This window comes from Scyliorhinus canicula, chromosome 1, assembly GCF_902713615.1.
Source record: "Scyliorhinus canicula chromosome 1, sScyCan1.1, whole genome shotgun sequence".
Taxonomy (NCBI): Eukaryota; Metazoa; Chordata; class Chondrichthyes; order Carcharhiniformes; family Scyliorhinidae; genus Scyliorhinus; species Scyliorhinus canicula.
The window spans coordinates 114,567,267-114,592,381 of NC_052146.1; the positions used below are offsets into that span (position 1 = coordinate 114,567,267).

At 51.6% G+C, this 25,115-nt stretch overlaps 1 protein-coding gene across 1 annotated transcript in view; it reads right to left on the reverse strand.

The window, feature by feature from the left end:
* The window catches only part of LOC119966491 (prolyl endopeptidase-like), a 64,601-nt gene that overhangs the window by 1,908 nt on the left and 37,578 nt on the right, over positions 1 to 25,115 (reverse strand). The window contains exons 9-13 of the mRNA XM_038798266.1: positions 24,137 to 24,240; positions 15,787 to 15,923; positions 9,102 to 9,196; positions 1,347 to 1,478; positions 116 to 272 (exon numbers count right to left, since the gene is read on the reverse strand). Of these exons, the coding sequence (XP_038654194.1) occupies positions 116 to 272; positions 1,347 to 1,478; positions 9,102 to 9,196; positions 15,787 to 15,923; positions 24,137 to 24,240 (625 nt within the window). The remainder of the gene's footprint in view (positions 1 to 115; positions 273 to 1,346; positions 1,479 to 9,101; positions 9,197 to 15,786; positions 15,924 to 24,136; positions 24,241 to 25,115) is intronic.

Genomic DNA, 25,115 nt, shown 5'->3' on the forward strand with positions numbered 1-25,115 from the left:
GTTTCCTATAATGGATAGCGCATGTTTACTAAATGTGCAGTTGCCACCAGCTCTATATCTAATGATATCTAAAATATCAGGACTATGACATGAGCCATTGCCAGAACACACTCACTTGAAGAGCCAGTCAAACTGCTCCTTTTCATCGGAACAGCCAAAGTCGGTGGTCCAGGCATGGCCGATGGTAAACTTGTGGAACTTGAGCATGTCCATCACGCCGACTTCAATAACTGCACAGCCAAACAGGTCAGGCCGCTGGTTCACGCACGCACCTGCAGGAGAGATACTGCATTCAACAAGTGCTTAGATATCACCGAGTATGGTCGAGGGAGGACATTCAATCCACTTTGCTCTTCCTTCTATAGAAACCTACTGTTTTTCCATCACATCTCCGAGCTGACTCTTCTCTGTCGCCAGACTCTCGCATTCCTGACCCAAGACTAATTCAGCAAATAATCAGACTTTATGTAAAGTGCTTCTGACATCAATTATAGAATCAGAGAATCCCTACAGTGCAGGAGGCCATTTGGCCCATCAACTCTGCACCGACCCTCTGAAAGAGAACCATACCTAGCCCCCCTCCCCCGCCCTATCCCCATAACCGTGTAACCCCATTTAACCGTTGGAAACTAAGGGGCACTATAGCATGGCCAATCCACCTAATTAACGTTGAACCTAAAACGAAAGGGAAAATGCTGGAAAATCTCAGCAAGTCTGGCAGCATCTGTAGGGAGAGAAAAGAGCTAACATTTCGAGTCCGATGACTCTTTGTCAAAGCAAATGTTGAACCTATCTTTTGCCAGTCTCTAAGTATGCCTCCCCTTGTACCTAACTTGAAATAGTGCTCACGATTAACATTTTCTACTCGGCATGATCTTCCACACACTTCTATCATGTCCCTTACGATAAAGAGCTTCTCTCACCTATCCTCCATTATTGTGCCCATGAATAATAAGGATTACTTCTGTGCCCCTTCTCTGCAATATGCGCATGGCTTGACTTTTACCTATGGGTGGAATTGAATTTAGTACTAATCCCAGCATCAGGAAGCATTAGATTTAAATCTACTGATCTGGCAATGGACCGTAATCCTGATCATGCTAAAATCCTCTTGTAAATACTTTCCAACTGGAGCCAGTAGATGGCAATCTGGAGCTGATTTTCCTCTTCAATTGTACAAACCGAGATTGGCTATTCATCTGCTGCATTGACTAGGATTAGTGTGTGATCATTTCTGGATCGAATGGTTCAGTTCTGGACTCCCCCTGTCACATGCGTAAATGACACTGCGTATTGAATAACACCATGGCTCATTTTAAGCAACCAATGTCTGTGAGACTTCTTACCGACCAGCAGGCCCCCATTGGAACCTCCATTGATGGTGAGTTTCTCTTTGCAGGTAAATCCCTCCTCGATCAGGTATTCGGCCGCACCCTGAAAATCATCAAAACTGTTCTGCTTCTTACCCAGAATCCCAGCTGCAGAGAAGTAAATAAAAAACAGGTCACACACAGCTGGGAGTGAGACTCAAGTGGGTGGAATTTAATAACCCTCCCCCCCGTGATGAGTTTGGTGCATTAAATTGGGTGGAAGGGTGGCTGCCTTTCCGCCTCCACTCTGGTTAACGCCATGCATGGGCTCAGATCCAATTAACCCAGCAGTGGCTGGCCACAATGTGAGACATGACAGGAAAGCCCATGTGGGATCGCTTGTGGGCTCCCAGGGGTTCGATTGCTCAGTTTCAAAATAAGGGGTCGCCCATTTAAGAAAGGGATGAGGAGAATTTCTACCTCTCAGAAGGTCGTGAGTCTTTTTTTTAAAAATGTTTTTATTTTCCTTCTTCACATTTTCTTCAAACTTTGCCACCAGCAATAAACAGTAAACAGTTTTGGATATAATGTCAAATCCCTTATTCACAACAACAATCCCATCCTCCCAGCAACCCCCACACAACAGCCCGCATGACAATATAAGCAACAAATAAAAAAACCCAGAAAAGGAATCAGGAATCACCTATCGTCACCATTAACATATATAGTTCCACCCCCCACCCGGTTAATATTCAAGGCCATCCAATCCCCGAAAGTGTACAATGAATGCCACCCACGAATTGTAAACCCACATCCATGCTAAATTGCCCGTAGTGTCCTAATAAAAGTAAGGTTAAGGGGGGGTTGTTGGGTTACGGGTATAGGGGGGATACGTGGGTTTGAGTAGGGTGATCATGGCTCGGCACAACATTGAGGGCCGAAGGGCCTGTTCTGTGCTGTACTGTTCTATGTTCTATATTCTGACAGTCTATTGCACAATAAAAAAAAAGCACTGTGGAAGATTTATAATTCCATCATCTCAAACCTTCAATGAATCACTTCTGTGACATTGAGAACAGAAAGAAAATGTCTGGGAAACATGCTGGCCCTGACTGTCTCCACTTGATCAATGAAAGTTGCAGAGATCCTTCAGAAATATTTTTTGGGCCTCACGGTAGCATGGTGGTTAGCATCAATGCTTCACAGCTCCAGGGTCCCAGGTTCGATTCCCGGCTGTGTGGAGTCTGCATGTCCTCCCCGTGTGTGCGTGGGTTTCCTCCGGGTGCTCCGGTTTCCTCCCACAGTCCAAAGATGTGCGGGTTAGGTGGATTGGCCATGCTAAATTGCCCGTAGTGTAAGGTTAATGGGGGGATTGTTGGGTTACGGGTATACGGGTTACGTGGGTTTAAGTAGGGTGATCATTGCTCGGCACAACATCGAGGGCCGAAGGGCCTGTTCTGTGCTGTACTGTTCTATGTTCTATCCCTCCCAGACTCCACCCCTCCACTTACTCTCAGAAACACCTCACCCAGCATTGGTTCCTTCCCCCAAAGTTTCACCCTGGCTAGGCTCATCGAAACTTGGTCTACCAGGCTCTGATGGTCGGCGCACCTCCCCCCACCTCACTCCTGATCACTGCCCGGCTTAAACCAGCCAGTATGGAGGCCCCTGCCTGGGTCCCGTCCCCCCTGCCCGGTCCCAGGAAAACAAAGGGATCCCCTTTAACACACAAGCCCAGCATAAACACACAAGCCCCAAAGAACCATCATTGCAAAGGAAAGTCCCAACGCTTACCTTGTCCAAATAGACAGCATTGACTCATTTACTACATACAACATGCAGTGAAAAGACAAAGCTACATACTCTCCTGCCAACCCTCTACCCTCAGTACAAGACCAGTCCTTAGTCCCATTTCTCAATTCTGCCACAGTCCTTCTGCCTTCGCAAACACCTCCGCAGTTTCCACGTCTCAAAATAAAAGTCGTTGAATTTGTAGGTCACCCTCAACTTAGCTGGATACACTATGCCACACCGCAACTTGCTGTTATACAGTGCCGTCTTCATTCAGCCGAAGGCCACCCGCCTCCTCGCCAACTCCGCCGTAAAGTCCTGGTATAGGCGTATACCAACTCCAACCCACTGCACCTCCCGCTTCTGCTTTGCCCAGCACAGGACCCTCTCCTTCACGCAGTACCTATGGAAACAAACAGTCACCACTCTTGGCGGCTCACTCGCCTTTGGTATAGGCCTCCACGACCTATGAGCCAGATCCAGTTCGTATCGAGAGGGATCTTCCCCCTCCCCCAATAGCTCCGCCAACATTGTGGCAAAATATTCCGTCGGCCTCGGGCCTTCCACCCCTTCGGGCAGTCCCACAATCCTCAGATTCTGCCGCCTGGATGTGTTTTCCAGGTCTTCCACTTGGGCTCGCAGACTCTTGTTGGTCTCTATCACCCTCCACAACTCCTTCCCCATCGAGGTGAGTTGATCACTGTGTTGCGATCATGCCTCTTCCACTTCCTTCAGTGTCTCACCTCAGCCGCTGCACTCAATACTGCCGCCCTCACTGGGGCAATCATCTCCTCCACCAGCACTTTCAATACCGCCCCCATCTCCTTCCTCATCGCTTCCATGTGCTTTGTGAACTGTTTTTCAAGGTCCACGGCCATCGCCTCAGTCATCCTTTCTGCCGTGAGCAGTGTGGCCTCACCCAGCGCCCCAGCCTCTGCCTTCCTCACAGTTCCTGATCCGACATTTCCACCCCCGGCGGACCTTCATTAACCCCCTTTTTCAAAGCCGTTTTTCTTTGAGATTTGGACTCTCTCTTCTCTGTGCCTTCCTACCCTTGTGTCATCAAAAGTTGCTCCTGGGACGGGGCATCAAAACTCCGAAAAATCTATTCTTGGGCGGGAGCCCTCCAACGTGCGGCTTCCTCCTACCCGACGCCACTGTAGGTCGCTGGACAGATTCTCTAGTTTTAGATTTCTTTTTTTTAAAATTTAGAGTACCCAATTATTTTTTCCAATTAAGGGGCAATTTTTTACGTGGTCAATTCACCTATCCTGCACATCTTTGGGTTGTGGGGGTGAAACCCACGCAAACACGGGAAGAATGTGGAAACTCCAAACGGTCAGTGACCCAGGGGCGGGTTTCAAACCCGGGTCCTCAGCGCCGCAGGCAGCAATGCTAACCACTGTGCCACCGTGCTGCCCCGCTGGACAGATTCTTAATGGAAATACCAGGTCGCAGGGGCCCAGTCTCATGGTGAGTATGGTGACCATGGCCATTTCAGATGGCCCTCCAACAAAGGGAAACCCCGGAGTGCAGGGGTGCATCCACAAGTATGGCTGACCCCGCAGGAGGGGTGGAAACAAAAGCTCCCCATCAGAATAGTCACCTGGACCATCAGGAGACTCAACAGCTCAGTGAAAAGATCCAGAGTCTTTAGCCACCTAAAAACTATGAAAACTGACATACTCTTCCTCTAATACACGCACCTGAGGGAGAAGGATTGACTGCGGGTAAGGGAGGGCTGGGTGGGATAGACCTACCATTCCTGCTATGGGACGAAGGCCAGGGGGGGTAGCCATTTTGCTAAATAAGCAGTCGATGTTCACGGCGACAAAGACGGTTTCGGACTCAGGGGTACGGTACGTCATGGGCAGCAGTACCCTGGACGGGGCACTGGCAGTCTTAGTTAATGTGTATGTGCCCAACTTGGACGACACGGAATTTAGAAAGAAGACTATGGTGAAAATCTCCGACATAGACAGGGTTGGAGACAGGCTGTGCCCAAAGCTCTCCATGGAGGTTGGACGTGGCTCTCCTTGCCGACAAGGCTTTCTGCGAAGAAATTATCACAGGCTATAGGTGAGTATATTACTAGCAACTGGAACGAGGAGGTCTCAGCCTCTGGGAGGCACTGAAGGCTGTGATCTGGGGTGAAATTATTGCCTACAAAGCACGAAAAGACAGGGGAGAGAGGGCAGCTAGGCAACAGCTCGTCGACTCCATACTGAAGGTGGACAGGCGATACTCCGAGGCTCTGACTGTAGAGCTCCTGGCGGAGAGGAAAATGCTACTGATGGACTTTGACCTGCTCTCCACGAGGAAAACAGTGCACCAACTCCATCAGGCACGAGGGACCCTGTACGAACATGGGGGACAAAGCCAGCCGCCTGCTGGCACACCAGCTGAGATAGCAGGCAGCCACAAGCGAAATAGTCTAGATTAGGGACAGCAAAGGCAAACTAGTAGTGGAGCCGGAAAAGGTCAACAACGCATTCGAGGCCTTCTACTGGGGCCTGTACACCTCCAAGCCCCCCAAAGGGGACGTGGGGATGAAGCAGTTCCTTGATGGACTGAACATGTCAGTTGTAGGGGAGGATAGAAACAGGGACGGTAAGTGCCACTGCAACGAAGAGAAGTCAAGGAGAGCATCAACTCCATGCAGGGAAGGTGCCGGGACTACAAAAAAATTATTGGCCCCACACTTGCGGGAGATGTTCACAGACTAGCTGGTGAGGGGCACCCTGCCGAGTATGCTCAAGCCACAATCTTGCTAACACCCAAAAAGGACAAAGACCTAACAGATTGCGGGTCCTACAGACCCATTTTGCTGCATAATGTAGACCTGAAAATACTGGCCAAAATCCTAGCCAGGCGACTGGAGAACGGCATACCGTAGGTGGTTGCAGAAGACCAGCCGGCCTTTGTTAAGGGTAGACAGCTATGTCGAACATCAGGCTCCTGCTGAACGTGATAATGACCCCACCCAGGGAGAGAACACCTGAGGTAATTATCTACCTGGACGCAGAAAAGGTCTTCGACAGAGTCAAATGCAAGTACCTCATAGAGGTATTGGAGCAGTTTTGGCTTCGAACAAGGTTCACCGCCTGAGTGAAACTCCTGTACAGCGCTCCCACGATGAGCGTGCGGATGAACATCACCAGCTCCAAGTACTTCCAGCTGAAGAGAGACACAAGGCAGGGATGCCCTAGCGATCAAGCCACTAGCGATCGTGCGCGGAGCTGCAAAGAATTGGAAGGGGATCTGGAGAGGAGACGGAGAGCACAGAGTTTCGCTAACTGTGGAAGACCTGCTCCTCTGCATCTCAGACCCACAAAGCAGCACGGAGGGAGTCATGGCGCTCTTGAAGAGTTTGGAACCTCGGGCTACAAACTTAATCTGAACAAAAGTGAAATCTTCCTGGTGAACCCATAAGGGAGAGGGGCAGAGCTGCAGGGCTGCCTTTTAAATAGGCCCGGCACAAATTCCGTTACCTGGGGATCAAAATCACTCCTGACTGGACAGGGAGCCATAAGTGGAACCTGGCCATCCTGGTGGAGGAAGTTAAAAAAAGATCTGCAGAGATGGGGCTTACTCCCACACTCCCTGGCAGGGAGGGTGGAGACGATTAAGATGAACGTACTGCCCAGGGTCTTCTTTTATTCAGATCCATACTGATCTACATCCCCAAGACCTTTTTCAACTCCCTGGACAAATTGATCATGATGTTTGTGTGTGTGTGTGTGTGTGTGTGTGTGTGTGTGTGTGTATGTGTGGGGGGGGGGGGGGGGGGGGGGAAGACCCCAAGGATCCCCAAAAAGTCCTGAAAGAACAAGAGGCATGGGAGGCCTGGCCCTCCCCAACCTGCAGTATTACCACTGCGCAGCAACAGCAGAAAGAGTAAAGGGATGGATAAAGGAACCGGAGGTTGAATGGGAGGAGGACCCCTGCACAGGGACGTCCCTCCGTGCCCTGGCCATGGCAGTTTCCCATCCTCACCGACTAAGCACTCAATCAACCCTGTGGTCAGAGCCACACTCTGGTGGTGGAACCAACTAAGTCAGCACTACGGCTTAACCAAAATGTTCATCAAGACCTCCATCTGCAACAACCACAGGTTCGCACCAGCCAGAATGGACGTCACCTTTAAAAGACGGAGACAGGGCGGTGTGGGGGGAAGACGTTGACAGTTAGGGACTTCTACACAGACAACAGACTTGACAACACTAGAGGAAGTGACAGAGAGGTTCCAACTGACTGGGGGAAATTAATTAAGATACATGCAAATCAAAAACTTCCTATGTAGGGAAACAAAGACATACCCACAGATGCGGCAAGATTCCTATTGGAGGACCTACTGGGTGCAGACATCCTAGAGGGGAAACTGCGGGCACCCGGATGGCCGACTGCTAGGAAAGGCATGCTTTCCACGGGATGAGACAAGAGAAAAATGGGAGGAAGAGCTAGGGTTTGAAATAGGGTGGAGACTCTGGAGCAAAGCACTGCACAGGGTCAACTCCACCTCCACTTGTGCAAGGCTGAGCCTAACGCAGCTAAAAGTGGTACACAGAGCCCACTTAACCAGAACCCAAATGAGCAAGTTCCTCCCGGAGGTGGAGGACAAATGTGAATGGTGCCAAGGAGGCCCGGCCAACCACGCCCACATTTCTGTACATGCACCAGACTTGTCGGGTTCTGGACAGGATTCTTCGAGGTGTGTCCAAGGTGGTGGGGATGAGAGTGGAGCCATGCCCGAGAGTGGCAGTCTTTGGGATAACAGCCAGAACTCTTTTATGGGGAGGAGGGTGGACGCCCTTGCCTTTGCCTCCCTAATCACTCGCCGAAGAATCCTGCTTGGCTGGCAATCAGCAGCACCACCCAAAGCTGGCTGTCCGATCTAGGGGGGTAAAGGTTATAGATGGCAGGCTGCAAAATGGAGTGAAGGCTATGGTCAGGTCAGCCATGATCTTATCAAATGCTGCAGCAGGTTCAATGGGCTGAATGATCTACTCATGGTCCTATAAGTAAGACCTTACGACCCAGTTAAGCAGAGGAACATGATAAACATGTTAACAGCAAATCTAAGCCACAGAGAAATATTTGACAACATTTTTCAAAACTTTATGAAACAATCAGGAAAACGCAATAAAGTGTTTATGTCATGTTATGGAGCAACTCTTGTCTCAATAAAGGCAGCCGGTGGCACAGTGGTTAGCATTGCTGCCTACGTCACTGAGGACCCGGGTTTGATCCCGGCCCCAGGTCGCTGTCTGTGTGGAGTTTGCACATTGTCCCCATGTCTGCGTGGGTTTCACCCCCCCCAACCCAAAGATGTGCTCAGGTGGATTGGCCATGCTAAATTGTCCCTTAATTGGGAAATAAAATGATTGGGTACTCTAAATTTATTTTTAAAAACTCATTTCAATTGGCTTCCATATTGCCAAGAAATCAAATGAAGTCAACAGTCTTATGGAGCCAATCAGGAATGGTCACATAGTTCTTATACTGATAACTTTACAGGGGTGGACATTCTTCAGTTATTTCCCAGTTTGAGGCCTTTCGTAGGATGTGGGCATTGCCAACAAGGCACTGCCTTCAGATGGCAGTGGTGGTGGTGGGCTTTGTACCATTGTTTGCAGGACTTTCATACAAAGAAGTACATGTTAGGCCATTTCAGAGGCAGTTAAGAGTAAGCCGTGTTCCTGTGAGACAGAAAGCAAAAATGGGCCCAGACTTGATAGAAATGGCAGGTTACCTTCCTCCAAGAACAGCAGTGAACCAGCTGGATTTCTGGCACCACTGCGACAGCTTTGTATTCACGTTATTGATATCAACAGCATTCAAATTCTCAATCTGTTCACGTTGATTAGAACTTGAATTCTCTGAATTATTAGTAAGTCTTGTCAGCTAGTTATTATTGCAGTAACATAACCCCGACCTTGTTGCAATATGCAGGAGTGAAATGAATCCGAGATGCAGGACAGATTGTCGGGAACCTCTTACCTTGGTGCCATGTTTCTCCATACTCTCCTCCTCCTCGTATATTGGCCACGGCAAGGATTCCACCCAGGTGCCTGACAAAAATTAGGTACGCAACGCTGGAAACACAGCAAGGCAGTGAGGTGTGAGAGGGGCGATTTAACACAATACAATTGATCTACAGTCTATAACAGTGGGTCTATTCTGAATTGCGGCAGGTGATTGAACCACAATCCTTTTTTTTTTTTTTTTTTAAATTTAGATTACCCAATTATTTTTTCTATTAAGGGGCAATTTAGTATGGCCAATCCACCTACTCTGCACATTTTTGGGTTGTGGGGGCGAAACCCACGCAGACACGGGGAGAATGTTCAAACTCCACACGGACAGTGACCCAGAGCCGGGATCGAACCTGGGACCTCAGCGCCGTGAGGCGGTTGTGCTAACCACTAGGCCACCGTGCTGCCCTGAACCACAATCCTAGCCTTTCAAGCCACAGGAATTCATTCTGGTTTTGAAGTGCTGTGCATACCAATAACTGCTGATGCCTGACATAATTATCTGATTTAAATCACTTCAAGTGGTGATGCCTAAGAGGTTGGTTTAGCAGTGGGCTAAGACAGCTGGCTTGTAATGCAGAACAAGACCAGCAGCACGGGTTCAAATCCCGTTCCAGCCTCCCTGAACAGGCGCCAGAATGTGGCGACTAGGGGCTTTACACAGTAACTTCATTGAAGCCCACTTGTGACAATAAGTGATTATTATTATTATTCAGTGATTTAAAATAAAGACTTGTATTCCTTTTTCCACTTTCATAACCTCAGGAAGCTCCAAAGCATTTCCCAGCCAAATGTATTATTCCTGAAATGTAATCACGGCTGTAAACTAGAAAACATCGCAGCCAATTTGTGCACAGCAAACTCTCAGAAGCAGCAATGAGATAAATGAAGAGATAATTGGTTTCTGTAATGTTGGCTGAGGGATGAATATCGGCCAGGACATGGATGGGGTTCCACAACTGGCCTCAGAACCCCTCAATCAGAAAGGAGAGGAAGTGTCAGGGTTCCTGTTTGGATTCACTAGTCATGACTTTAATAAGGTCACAGGGAGTCTACACCAAGTAAAGAACTAGATTTATTTACAATACAATATATACTGTTCCCGGTAGATCCCTACTGGGTCTCTTTCTGGTCGGTGCCTTCTGGCCAAACTTTTATACATCGCAGGGGAGCTCATTCACTGCGAGGACCATGGGGAAGATAATCTTCCCAACCAACCAGTAGGTCCTGTGTGGGGTATTGCATTCCTTCCCTTCAAAGTACGAAGACCCCCTCGATGACTGATGAGGGCGAAGAGGAGCAGATGGAGGACGTCAGACTCTCTTCAGGTCAGGCAAATCGTCATGTTTCTGATGCGCTGGATCATTTAGCGTATAACTCGCCGGTGAACGTTGTCTGCGGCAGGATCTCCGTGGCAGATGATCGGCAGGAGGCGGCTGAACAGTTAAATTGACATCCGAGACCTCAGAAGTCTGCAACCCTATTTCAGAGACGGGAGATGCACCGTCGGGCATGTCGGTGTCGAGAAAGACTGGAGATGTCACAGCAGGCTGGTTCAGCAATGGAGCCGGAGGATCCAGGACAGGTTTCCTTTGAGGAATCTCACGAGGGAGCAACCTCCTTGAACAAATGTAATCCAAATACCACCCAATTTGTTGCTCCCTCGGACCAGAGACTGGTCCTGTTCTATGGACGACATCCCCGAGAGCCAGCGAGCATCGTTGAAGTTCGGAATGAATGAAGTGTTGAAGAGGTCGACTTCGAACTGGGCAACGCCCTTACAAAGCTGGGTTACGGCACACCCTTGTGTCGATGTCCGGAATAATCAAACTCAGTCGTATGCAAAGCCTACGACCATTAACATCTCAGCAGGAGCCATTCCAGTCACCATGTGGTCCTATATAGGAATAGAAAATGTGCCAGACATAGGAACAGCTTCTTCCCCACAACTACTAGACTCCTCAATGACTCTCCCTTGGACTGATCTGTTCCCTGTAAGAACACTATTCACGACGCCCTATGCTGCTCTTGTTTGGCCTTGTTCCGCACTGTAACCAATCACTATTTATTGATGTACCAATGTAAATGCACTCTGTCGATTATTCTTTTGTCTACTATGTTCTGTATATGTTCCCTTGGCCGCGAAAAATACTTTTCACTGTACTTCGGTACATGTGAGAATAAATATCAATCAATCAATTAATCAAGCCTGGAGTCATTCAAACAGAAATGTGTTTCTTTGACCCCCATTTAACTGTATGCATGGCCCTCTCTGCCAAGACATTCGATGTTGGATGGTGTGAGGAAGTGTGGACAAAATAATAATCATCTTTATTAGTGTCACAAGTCGGCTTACATTAACACTGCAATTAAGTTACTGTGAAAAGCCCCTAGTCGCCACACCCCGGCACCTATTCTGGTACACAGAGGGAGAATTCAGAATGTCCAAATTACCTAACAGCACGTCTTTCGGGAGGAAACCGGAGCACCCGGAGGAAACCCACGCAGTCACAGGGAGAATGTGCAGACTCCGCACAGACAGTGACCCAAGCCGGGAATCTAACCTGGGACCCTGGAGCTGCGAAGCAATGGTGCTAACCACTGTGCAACTGTGCCGCCCATATCACAAATCCGATTGCTTTTCACAAAAATGGCAAATACCATGCTCATGAAAGAGACCCAGTTGTCAGTTACAATCACCTCAGGGATCCCGTGGATGATAAAGAAATGCACAATCGCTCGATGGTTGCCCAGGAAGTAATCATTGTCATCTTGTAGATCTCCAGCCACTTTGAGTGAGCGTCCACCAGGATGAAAAACATCAAACCCAGGAATTGCCCGGCAAAATCAGTGTCTACACGAGTTCAAGGGCGCCCAGACACTTTCAAAGGTTTAGGGATGCTGCCGCGGGGGAGCGACTGGTGCTCTTGACAGATGAAGCACTGTTGGGCCAATGTCTCGAATCAGTGTCCAAACCCGGACACCAGCATCTCGCCAGCAACTTCATTTTGAACACTCCGGGGAGGCCTTTGTGAAGGTCCTTCAAAACGATTGCTTCACCCTTTGCCACGGTCAGCTCCGAGAACTTTGAGGAAAAAGCCTTCAACTCCATTGGTAGCTGTCATTGATGGCCACCATAGAGCACCAAATGCCACACCTTGGCTAGTACTTACGTCCAGTCACGAATGCAGTGACGGGCAAGGAGTCCATAAAATGTGCACAATAACCACTTCTTCCACCGTAAGGGGGGGGGGGGGGGGGGGGGGGGGGGGGGGCGGGGTTCGTGGATTTGGTCTGCAGGGGAGGATGGCTCAATGCATCAGCATGTGCAATCTGGGTCTCTGGGAAGCGCTTGAAAGAGTATTCATAAGCAGCTAATAACAAGGCCCAGCGCTGAATCCTTGCGGAAGCTATCGACGGGATCACCTTGTCATCATGGAAGAGCCCTAGCAACTGCTTATGATCCATGACGATAAAGAACTGGTGACCACAGACTTATTAATGAAACCAGTTTGTACGAAATACGACTGCCAGCCGTATTTTCCCGATCTGAGCGTATTTTCTCTCAGCAGCAGCCGGCAAAGGCGATTTGATGTTCACGGCCATTGCTCATCAGATGAGACAGGACTGCCCCAATCCCATACGGCAAAGCATTGCGTGTAACAAATAATGGTTTCAAGGGGTCAAAATGTGTCAACACCCCGAAGAGAACAACTGTCATTTCATCTTCTTAAACGCCTCATCCTGGGTCGTGCGCCATTCCCAAAGCTGGTACTTCTTGAGGAGAAGACAAAGGGGGCCAGGAAGGTAGCTAAATTCAGGATGAACCCACCAGGGTAATTGACCAGTACAAGAAAAGAGCGAAGCTCTGTGGGGTGGGGGATATTTTGATGGGTCTCACTTTCTCAGCAACCGGGTGCAGGCCATCTCTGTCCACTCGATATCGCAAATTTACGACTTCTTTTACATGAAGCAAGCACCTCATGCGGCACAAGTGGACCTTGTACTCCAAAAAATGCTTCAACACCACCTTGAGGTTCTGCAAATGCACTTGGTTGATGGTCCCTGTGACAAGCACATCGTTTAAATAAATCTCAACGTGCAGCATCTATGAAGAATGCTCTCCATGACGCACTGAAAACTGCACACACCGAGGATACTCTGAATGGGAGCCGGTGTACCCATAGACTTCCTTGGGCATATTGATTGTGACGTATTTCCATGATGGTTCGTCGACCTCCAGTTGTAGATAAGCGTTGCTCATGTCCAATTTCGTAAATGTACAGCCATGGGCCAATGGCGCATAAAGATCCTTGATGGTAAAGGATAATGGTCCAACCTCAAAGTCGTGTTCACTGTCAATTCATAGTCTCCACTGAGGCGGACTGTCTTCTCAGACTTCATTACGGGGACCACTGGTGCTGCTCAATCGGCAAAGTGCACAGGCCTAATGATGCCCAAACTCTCCAAACAACAAAGTTTGGTCTCGACTTTCTCCACTAAAGCATAGGGAACCGGGCAGGCACGAAAATATCAGGGTTGGGTTTCTGGATCGACCTGGATCTTGACCATGGCCCTTTTAATGGTACCCAAGCCAGGCTGGAAAACCTCTGGGAATTTGCTCAGTACCGCACAGACTGCCAGACCCCGCTTGGAGGATGTGTTGCCAATCCAACCGCAGCTGGTGCAGCCAATCCCGGCCCAACAGGCTTCCTTGAACAACAATGAGGAGAAGGTGAACAGTTTGGCTCCCATAAACCACCAGAGCAAGGGTGGACCCTTATTTAGATATTCCCTCGTAAAAGTGGCCAAACAAGCCACTGTCAGCCAAAATAAAAGTATGCACTCCCCGTTTAATAAGATCAAAGGTGTTGCCATTCACTTGTATCGGGACATGAATAGGAATGGAGGTGAACGCTTTTGGGCATCGCCCCTCATGTGGTATCCAACTGCCACGGTGACTCTGGCCGCTGGGTGAAGAGCTGGCCGTTGAAACATGGGACGTCCCCGGACTCGGCTGAAGACAATTGCGGCCTGTATGTGACATTGGGAAGCCGATCTAGGAGTAGCCGCAGGAAGCAGGAGGGCCAGAATTCCATGTGCCCTGGTTGTCGAGGTAGGCATCTGCCCCGGGGCTGGGCCTTGCAGAAGAGGTTAAGATTGGATTTTTTAGTAGTGCCCCGCTGATGTTTTTGAACTCCATTTAGATCCATATCCCTGGATACACTTACCAACAAATTCTATCAACTTCATACTTGAAAGCTCCAATGAATACTCAGCTTCCACAGTCTTTCCAGGGAGATTATCCAGATTTCCACTAACATTAGTGGGAAAAAGATCCTGATTTTAATTCTCAATAACCTAGTTCTAATTTTAAGGTTATCTCGCCTTATTCTGAATTGTCTCACAAGAGAAGATGCTTTCTCTCTAAATACTTGAACCCTCAATTATTATTAGTTTTTTAACAAAAGTTTTGTTAAGGCATTTATGGTTTTATAACAACAGAAGATACAAATACAAATGAAAACATAATTCAGTGCGAAACACCCCCCCCCCCCCCCAACCAAAAATTATACCCCGCCAACATAGCTTATACACACAATCCCCAAGTCCCTCCATTTCCTCTCGCTGATCCCGCCTAAATAATAATAATAAACTAACCTAAAGTATACTAACTCCCCCTACCCACTTCATTGCTTAACCACCCCCCCTTATTGTGTCTATTAACAGTTTAGTTTTCCGCAAAAAGTCGATAAACGGCTGCCACCTCCGAACGAACCCTTACACTGATCCTCTTGGGGCAAACTTAATTTTCTCAAGCCTGAGAAACCCGGCCATGTTGCTAACCCATACCCCCGATTTCAGGGGCTCCGAGTCCCTGCACGCTAATAAGATCCGTCTCCGGGCTACCAAGGAGGCAAAGGCCAAAACGTCAGCCTCTCTCAGCCTCTGGACTTCCGGGGTCTTCCGACACTCCAAAGATTGCCACCTCTGGACTCGGCACCACCCTCGTTTTTAGCACCGTGGACATGACATCGGCAAATCCCTGCCAGAATCCACAAAGCTTTGGACATGCCCAAAACATGTGGACATGATTTGCGGGCCTCCCGCACACCTCATGCACCTGTCCTCCACACCAAAAAACCTGCTCATCCGGGCCACCGTCATATGTGCCCAGTGAACCACCTTGAATTGAATCAGGCTGAGCCTGGCACATGATGAGGACGTGTTGACTCCACTCAGAGCATCCTCCCACAGACCTGCCTCTAGCTCCTTACCCAGCTCATCTTGAATCCCTCAATTATTTTAAGCATTCTATTATCTCACCCTTAAAGTTCTAAAATCAAGGAAATATATGGAAAGTTTATGAAACTTATCCTCATAATTTAATCCTTTAAAACCCGGTAGGAACTGCACTCTATCCACTCCAAGGCCAAGAACAGAAACCCTACATCTTAATTATTTTCACCATTTACCACAGATTTACAATCCCTGCCACAATTTCTTGCAGATCCAAATGATTTCTCAGTCTCTCATAGGGATGGTAACTGAAGTACCTGCAGGATAGGTGCGCTCATGCTGAAAGGCAGCCTGTAAGCTGTCCCTACACTAAGCTTAGCTGCAAAACAGCTCAAACATCGGTAACTTACTTGTAATGTGGAGTTTGAGAGATGTTGAATCCTCCATAGCCATACAGGAATACCGGGTGGGAACCGTCTTGCTTGATTCCTTTCTTGTGGACAATAAACATTGGGATTTTAGTCCCATCTTTACTCGGGTAAAAAACCTTTTGAGGCAAAAATGTAATATCAGCGATGAAGCAAGCACATATAACAAATCAATCAGAAACAGTGAAAAAGGTCAATGGCTGTATGTAGCTCATTTCCAGTAACTGTCTTGCCCGTTGTAATATCCTAATAAGCAGGCAGCCACCAGATGGATTAATGAATGAAAGATTTATTAAAGTAAGAAACTATATACAGAGAGTAAGATAAAAGCTACCATGATCCAAGACTCCAAACACGCAACTGGCAGGGAACCTGCACTCCGCCCCCAGGGTTCATGTGTTCTGGCCCCATTTGCTGATTAGGCCACATGATCCTCTGTGAACTCCTTTAAAGGGGTTCGTTACCGCACCCTTCTCCGGAAGATACTGGGCGGGATTCTCCATTTGCCGACGGCAAAATCGGGAATTCGATTGGGCTGAGGACAGGTTCCGACACCAATAAAAGTGGCGGGTGTTGACTTGACGCCAAATGGTGATTCTCTGTCACCGCGACAGCAGTGTCAATGCGTACCGGAAGGTATTCCTGTATGGCTATGGAGGATTCATCATTTCTCAAACTCCACATTACAAGTAAGTTACCGATGTTTGCATATCATTAGCGGGCCCGACGCGTATTCACCTAGTCTCCTCCTCCGATGGGCCGAGTTCCCGATGGCGCGGTTCATTTGTGCTTTCAAAATTGTGACACCGGCATGGTAGCTGATGAGGGACAGAAGAGGTGGGACACAGGGAGGAGCGACTGCAGGCTGCCGGGCTGGACACTGGCCATGCTGGCAGAGGTGGGGGGCTGTCGGGGCCAGGCAGGGGGTGGAACAGGCCGAGTGGTCAGGGTAACTCCCCAACGGGATTGGGGCAGTGCCCAGGCACGGACCCCCATTACCACAGGCATCTTGCTGCACACCCACTGACCACGCACCTTAGCCCCTGGTTCTGCAGAGCGACACTGGGCGTAAGGGTGTCCCCATTCCTCCATCTCACACTTTGCCACAATCCCTCTACACACCTCCCCCACCCACCGGCAGCCAGGGCAACAGTATCAGTAGCCCCTACGGGACTGCAGTGCATACCCCGGTGAGGGCAGTGTCAGCCTGCGATACCTCTGGAATCAGGGGCGGGCGCCAGAGCCAGAGGTCCCCACCAGTGCCGGCCACCAACGGGGCCAGGGATGCGGGGATAGAGTTGGGTTGGGGGGGGTGGGAGGGAGGTGCAGAGCCCGCAGTGTCAACTGGGGCCACCATGTAACCCGGTCGATCTGGTTGGGCACGGGGGTACGTGCCATCCTAACATGTTGGACTTTCACACCCTGCAGCCCATACATATTGGAATTCAACCAGCATCGCCGGGATGCCCCGGGTCCAGGGAATGATGACGGGATGCCCCGGGTCCAGGGAATGATCAACAGGATGCCCCGGGTCCAGGGAATGATCGACGGGATGCCCCGGGTCCAGGGAATGATCGACAGGATGCCCCGGGTCCAGGGAATGATCGCCGTGATGCCCCGGGTCCAGGGAATGATCAACAGGATGCCCCGGGTCCAGGGAATGATCAACAGGATGCCCCGGGTCCAGGGAATGATCTACAGGATGCCCCGGGTCCAGGGAATGATCAACAGGATGCCCCGGGTCCAGGGAATGATCAACAGGATGCCACGGGTCCAGGGAATGATCGACAGGATGCCCCGGGTCCAGGGAATGATCGACAGGATGCCCCAGGTCCAGGGAATGATCTACAGGATGCCCCGGGTCCAGGGAATGATCGACAGGATGCCCCTGGTCCAGGGAATGATCGACAGGATGCCCCAGGTCCAGGGAATGATCGCCGTGATGCCCCGGGTCCAGGGAATGATCAACAGGATGCCACGGGTCCAGGGAATGATCGACAGGATGCCCCGGGTCCAGGGAATGATCGACAGGATGCCCCAGGTCCAGGGAATGATCTACAGGATGCCCCGGGTCCAGGGAATGATCGACAGGATGCCCCTGGTCCAGGGAATGATCGACAGGATGCCCCAGGTCCAGGGAATGATCGACAGGATGCCCCGGGTCCAGGGAATGATCGCCGTGATGCCCCAGGTCCAGGGAATGATCAACAGGATGCCCTGGGTCCAGGGAATGATCAACAGGATGCCCCGGGTCCAGGGAATGATCTACAGGATGCCCCGGGTCCAGGGAATGATCAACAGGATGCCCCGGGTCCAGGGAATGATCGACGGGATGCCCCGGGTCCAGGGAATGATCGACGGGATGCCCCGGGTCCAGGGAATGATCTACAGGATGCCCCTGGTCCAGGGAATGATCGACAGGATGCCCCTGGTCCAGGGAATGATCGACAGGATGCCCCAGGTCCAGGGAATGATCGACAGGATGCCCCGGGTCCAGGGAATGATCGCCGTGATGCCCCGGGTCCAGGGAATGATCAACAGGATGCCCCGGGTCCAGGGAATGATCAACAGGATGCCCCGGGTCCAGGGAATGATCTACAGGATGCCCCGGGTCCAGGGAATGATCAACAGGATGCCCCGGGTCCAGGGAATGATCAACAGGATGCCCCGGGTCCAGGGAATGATCGACAGGATGCCCCAGGTCCAGGGAATGATCGACAGGATGCCCCAGGTCCAGGGAATGATCGACAGGATGCCCCAGGTCCAGGGAATGATCGACAGGATGCCCCAGGTCCAGGGAATGATCGACAGGATGCCCCAGGTCCAGGGAATGATCGACAGGATGCCCCAGGTCCAGGGAATGATCGACGGGATGCCCCAGGTCCAGGTAATGTTTGACGGGATGCCCCGGGTCCAGGGAATGATCGACGGGATGCCCTGGGTCCAGGGAATGATGGACGGGATGCCCCGTGTCCAGGGAATGATCAACAGGATGCCCCGGGTCCAGGGAATGATCGACAGGATGCCCCGGGTCCAGGGAATGATCGGCGGGATGCCCCGGGTCCAGGGAATGATCGACGGGATGCCCTGGGTCCAGGGAATGATGGACGGGATGCCCCGAGTCCAGGGAATGATCAACAGGATGCCCCAGGTCCAGGGAATGATCGGCGGGATGCCCCGTGTCCAGGGAATGATCAACAGGATGCCCCAGGTCCAGGGAATGATCGGCGGGATGCCCCGTGTCCAGGGAATGATCGACGGGATGCCCCGTGTCCAGGGAATGATCAACAGGATGCCCTGGGTCCAGGGAATGATCAACAGGATGCCCCGGGACCTGGGAATGATCTACAGGATGCCCCGGGTCCAGGGAATGATCGGCAGGATGCCCCGGGTCCTGGGAATGATCAACGGGATGCCCCGGGTCCAGAGAATGATTGACAGGATGCCCCGGGTCCAGGGAATGATCAACGGGATGCCCCGGGTCCAGGGAATGATTGACAGGATGCCCCGGGTCCAGGGAATGATCGACGGGATGCCCCGTGTCCAGGGAATGATCAACAGGATGCCCCGGGTCCAGGGAATGATCGACGGGATGCCCCGGGTCCAGGGAATGATCGGCGGGATGCCCCGGGTCCAGGGAATGATCGACGGGATGCCCTGGGTCCAGGGAATGATGGACGGGATGCCCCGGGTCCAGGGAATGATCAACAGGATGCCCCAGGTCCAGGGAATGATCGGCGGGATGCCCCGTGTCCAGGGAATGATCAACAGGATGCCCCAGGTCCAGGGAATGATCGGCGGGATGCCCCGTGTCCAGGGAATGATCAACGGGATGCCCCGTGTCCAGGGAATGATCAACAGGATGCCCTGGGTCCAGGGAATGATCAACAGGATGCCCCGGGACCTGGGAATGATCTACAGGATGCCCCGGGTCCAGGGAATGATCGGCAGGATGCCCCGGGTCCTGGGAATGATCAACGGGATGCCCCGGGTCCAGGGAATGATTGACAGGATGCCCCGGGTCCAGGGAATGATCAACGGGATGCCCCGGGTCCAGGGAATGATTGACAGGATGCCCCGGGTCCAGGGAATGATCGACAAGATGCCCCGGGTCCTGGGAATGATCTACAGGATGCCCCAGGTCCAGGGAATGATCAACAGGATGCCCCGGGTCCAGGGAATGATCGGCGGGATGCCCCGGGTCCAGGGAATGATCAACAGGATGCCCTGGGTCCAGGGAATGATGGACGGGATGCCCCGGGTCCAGGGAATGATGGACGGGATGCCCCGGGTCCAGGGAATGATCGACGGGATGCCCCGGGTCCAGGGAATGATGGACGGGATGCCCCGGGTCCAGGGAATGATGGACGGGATGCCCCGGGTCCAGGGAATGATCAACAGGATGCCCCGGGTCCAGGGAATGATCGACAGGATGCCCCGGGTCCAGGGAATGATCGACGGGATGCCCCGGGTCCAGGGAATGATCGGCGGGATGCCCCGGGTCCAGGGAATGACCAACAGGATGCCCCGGGTCCAGGGAATGACCGACGGGATGCCCCGGGTCCAGGGAATGATCGACGGGATGCCCCGGGTCCTGGGAATGATGGACGGGATGCCCCGGGTCCTGGGAATGATCGGCAGGATGTCCTGGGTCTAGGGAATGACCGACGGGATGCCCCGGGTCCAGGGAATGACCGACGGGATGCCCCGGGTCCTGGGAATGATCGGCAGGATGCCCTGGGTCTAGGGAATGACCGACGGGATGCATGTTACCCTACGATCACCTGCAGATGACAGGCTGCTTTACACAAACTGAAAGGAGTTCTACTCGATGAACGTGCAGCTGATATATGACCATCAGCTGCGCATCAAACACGTCTGCGCCCGATACCCGGGCAGTGTGCACACAGCTTCATTCTGGCACGCTCATCGATCCCTGACACGAACATCTTTCCCCCACACCCCATCATTTCCTCCACAGCCACCCTCGGCCTGCAACTCCCTCCAAGATACATACCTGTCACACTACGGGGTGGTGGCCCTGGCTTGGCGCAACAGTGGGTCTGGCCCATGCGATGGAGGATGGTGCCAACCCGCTCTGCAATGAGCTCTGATGCTTCGCATCAGTTGACAATGTCTGACTCCTGCTCATGGCAGCAATCTCCTCCATCCACTAGGTGAACCCTGCATGCAAGCTGGCTTTACCTCATGTCTAACTTCCTGGCCTTAAGGGCCGTAACACTACGTCTAGGTGGTTCCCTAGACGGTACAGCAGGAGTGGAAACGGCCTGCTGTGATTCCTGCCCTGCCACCTGTGGGTATCTTCTGGGAAGACTGGGCCTGGATGGATCCGGCTGCTGCTCAGGTGTCTTGGGTGGCCGCCCCGTCCTGCCTGCTGCCCACCAGATGCACCAGGGGCAGGGGTTGGGGAGTCTGACGTGCTGAGGTGCTCCGACACCTCTCCTGCGCGAGTCACCGGTTGCGGCCCCATCACATCCTCTTCCCTCGGGGTGCCCGATGGCCCCCGGGGCTACTCCATGGGACGGGGGTGCGAGGGGAGCTAACTCCTGAGGCTCTCCTGCCACCTGGCCCTGGCAGTCCAGGAGGCCCACTCTGGTCATGATCAGAGACCGTACGCTCATGGTCGTGGAGTACAGGGAGTGGGCCATCGCCGTCAGGGACTGTGCCACATCACGCTGCAACTGTGCCACCACAGGCGGCCATATCCCAGAGCCACCTGGAAGCTGCAGTGGCGCTCCTCAGCATGGCCCATGGGAACGCCGGCGGAATTGCCCAGGCACTGGCCGACGTGGTGCAGACACAGAGAGAGGTGGCCCAGTCCCAGATGGAGATGGCGCAATCATTGGCTGATGTGACACAAACTCTGCAAAGAATGCCGCATGCCTTGGACATGCTGATCCATAGCCAATCTATTGCCCCCCCCCCCCCCCCCCAATTCCTCCACCATGGTGGACACCCGTGCAGCGTTGGCCTGGGTGGCACACATGGTCAGCACCACCTCCTGCTGTTGCATGCGGTTGGGCTTCGCAGGTGCTGGATGCTCGTCGACAACACCTCAACCCCCCTGGCTTTGTGACTGCATCTCCACAATCGATGAGACTGTCTGTTCCAGAAGCTCAGACCTGTCTGGATGGCAGCTAATCCCTGGGGTCAGCCTGCCCTCCGACTGTCCGCCACCTTGGGAGTTTCTACCTCCACCTGCTGTACGGGGTCAACTGTGTGGTGCATCCCAGAGATTGTCCCAGGAGCCTCTTCACTAACATGCCCAACCAAGGTGAGTGTCTCCGGGATGGTGGAGGGTGTTGGAGACAGCTTATGGGGGTGGGGGGTGCTCAGAAAACGACAGTGTTTGACAGTTCAAGACGTGCAGCCCAGGGTGTGGATAGCTGGTGCTATCAGTGGCCAGGGCATCCAGCTATGGCAGCCGATATGGGTGCCGGCATATGGTGCAGGGTGGGGTGTTTGGCTGTCCTCCATGTTGGGAGTTGGGGGGTGGACCACGGTTGTGTGGGTTGGGGGTTAGTGCCAAGGGCACAGTGCTGCCTACTCAGCCTGGCCACCCTGAGGAGGTTGTGCAGGCTCTTCAGGCACTGCTGGCCGTTCTGGACATTGTTGCTGATGGCGCTGACTGTCTCTGCCACCTGCGCTCAGGCACGACGAATGGCGGCTGGCGGCCTTCTTCCTGGGCCGGGGTACAGGGTCACCCTGCTCTTCTCCACGGCGTCCAGGCGAGTCTCCGGCTTGGCATCGGTGAAATGGGGTGCCACTCTCCTCGCTGCCATCTTGTTGGCTGGGATGGTGTGTGTTGGAATGAAGTGCTTATGTGCAGCTGCAGCTTGTCAGCCTCCTGAGTGTCAATCGCGAAACCAACAAATCTGGCACTATTTCTCATTTCAATCGATTGTGTTCCTCGCCGGTGCTAGCCCCTTACAGTAGCAGAATCGGTCACGGTGTTGCAGAAGGTTTGCAGTTGTGAAAGTCCACAAATTCTGCATTGGCGTCAACACTTAGTCTCAGAAACAGAGAATCCCGCCGTCCAAATCTAACTCCTTGGTGGTTCAACAGGTGGCAAAGTCGTTCCATCACTTTGACCGTCCTCCAGATGCAAACCTACTTGCATAAATAGGAATTTTGGGAGAGTTGCCTCTCTGATACCGCCTGCCTTACATTTTCATCAAAATCTCTCCCCCCCCCCCCACAAAACCACACCCCCACCGAAAGGGTGGAATCGTGGATCATGGCTGAGCTTGATCCTGTCTTCACCCAGCTCATTCCTCCTCATGGAGAGGATACCTATGGACAATGAACAGAAACAGGAACACTGGTTCACCCTATCCCTCCCTCAACTAGGGGCACTGACGTAGTGTCCCATTATTGTCATGACAGCTGGGTAGAAAGTGAATCTAATAATTTTGCCATCAAGGATTGAGCTGAAGGTGTTTCTCCAAATTGGAATCAGTTTTTAGTTCTTCAGATCTCGGTGAATCTCCTGGCTACCACATCGTTGAGAGCGCTCTCGGTCTGCCGTGAAGCTGCTATTTTCACCAGTTCCAAGTTGTGGCAATGCATTTCAAAGAATAAATCACACACAAATTTCCGACGGTCAGCTCTCCACAATGCACTAGCCAATAGTTAGCTCTCAATGAACATCACAAAAAAACAGACAGATCTGCTCATTATCACATTGCTGTTTGTGGGATCTTGCTGTGTGTGCATTGGCTGCAGCATTTCCACATCACTTTGGAACATCTCGAGTTTGTGAAAGATGCTGTATAAATCCAAATCCTTTCTACCCTCAGATTTTTGATTTTTTTCAGAAGCCAAAGGGCTCGCTCCTTGCGACAGATTGGACACCCATGAAACTATCAATATTTGCAAATACAATTGCTGAAATTTCTTAGCAGGTTTGTGTTTATCTGAAAGGGAACTGAGGGCTGCTTTTTAAATTGGGACCCTTTATCAAACTGTACCCGAGCCCATTAAAAATTTTTTTTTTTAGAGTACCCAATTATTTTTCTCCAATTAAGCAGCAATTTAGTGTGGCCTGCATATCTTTGGATTGTGGGGGTGAAACACACGCAGACACGAGGAGAATTTGCAAAGTCCACATGGACAGTGATCCAGGGTGGGGATTGAACCCAGATGCTCATCACCGTAGGTAGCAGCGCTAACCACTGTGCCACTGTGTTGTCCTAACCTAGCCCACCTAGTACTGACAGACCTGCTGTACTCAGACAGCATTTTGCCTTCCTAACTCAGGCACCCCACACCCTGTGGCCTTTCTTTCAACCTCCTTATGTTAGTGTCTCACCTGAACGGTCTGATATTCAGAAAAGTTGAATCCTTTGATCTCCACCTTCCTGAAAACCTTGGGTTCCAGGGTCTCTTTAGACAGGTCACAGTGGTAGATGATCCCTGGGAGGGAATGCAAAATCAAGTGTCAACAACTTTCATGGTCCTCATTTCACAACATGTTTGGTCAGAGGTTTCACTTTTGCTTTTACGATTATTTGTTCTCGGGATGTTTCACTGATGTCTCCGCCGCTTCTACGAAACCCACAAAAAGTAAACGCAGATGCAGCTGTGGAATCATCTTGGCTGGTGAGCAGCACTCTTCCCCCGAGCCAGAAAGTCGTGGGTTCAAGACCCGTTCTGGAAACCGGAGCACAAGTTCCTGGCTGACATTTCCAGTGCAGCAAAGAGGGAGGACTGCTTTTTTTGGGAGATTCTCCATCCCGCCGCACCTGTTTTCTGGTGTGTGCGCCCCTGCCAGCAGCGGGACCTTCCGTCCCGGCAGCCGGTCAATGGGGTTTTCCGTTGTAGGCACCCCCACGCCGTCAGGAAATCCGCGGGTGTGAATGCATTGCTGGCGAAGGTGAGGATCCTGCCGAAGGAGAATCCCGTCCACCAACTTTTGAATGAGGTCCCATCTGCTTTGTCAGGTGGATGTAAAATATCCCACAGCACTACTTGAAGAAGAGCAAGGGACTTTCTTGGTGTCCTGGACAGGGTGCGGGAGGGAAGGTGGTTGGAAGCAGACGCGGCTGGAGCTAATGCAAGGTGTGCGACGGGACTCGTGGGCAAGGTAGAGGCTCCTCTTCAAAGTTTAATTCTTTGCAACATTGCCGACTTATCAAGCTCATTCCCTCCAATGTGAAGTCTGCCCATTCCATCAATGTCTCTAGTGTGACAAGGTTTCGTCCAGAAGACATATCAAGCAACATCCCTGAGTATCTGCCCATCCTCACACTTTACGTCAGACAAGGGTAGGGTGGCATATTTCCTTCCCT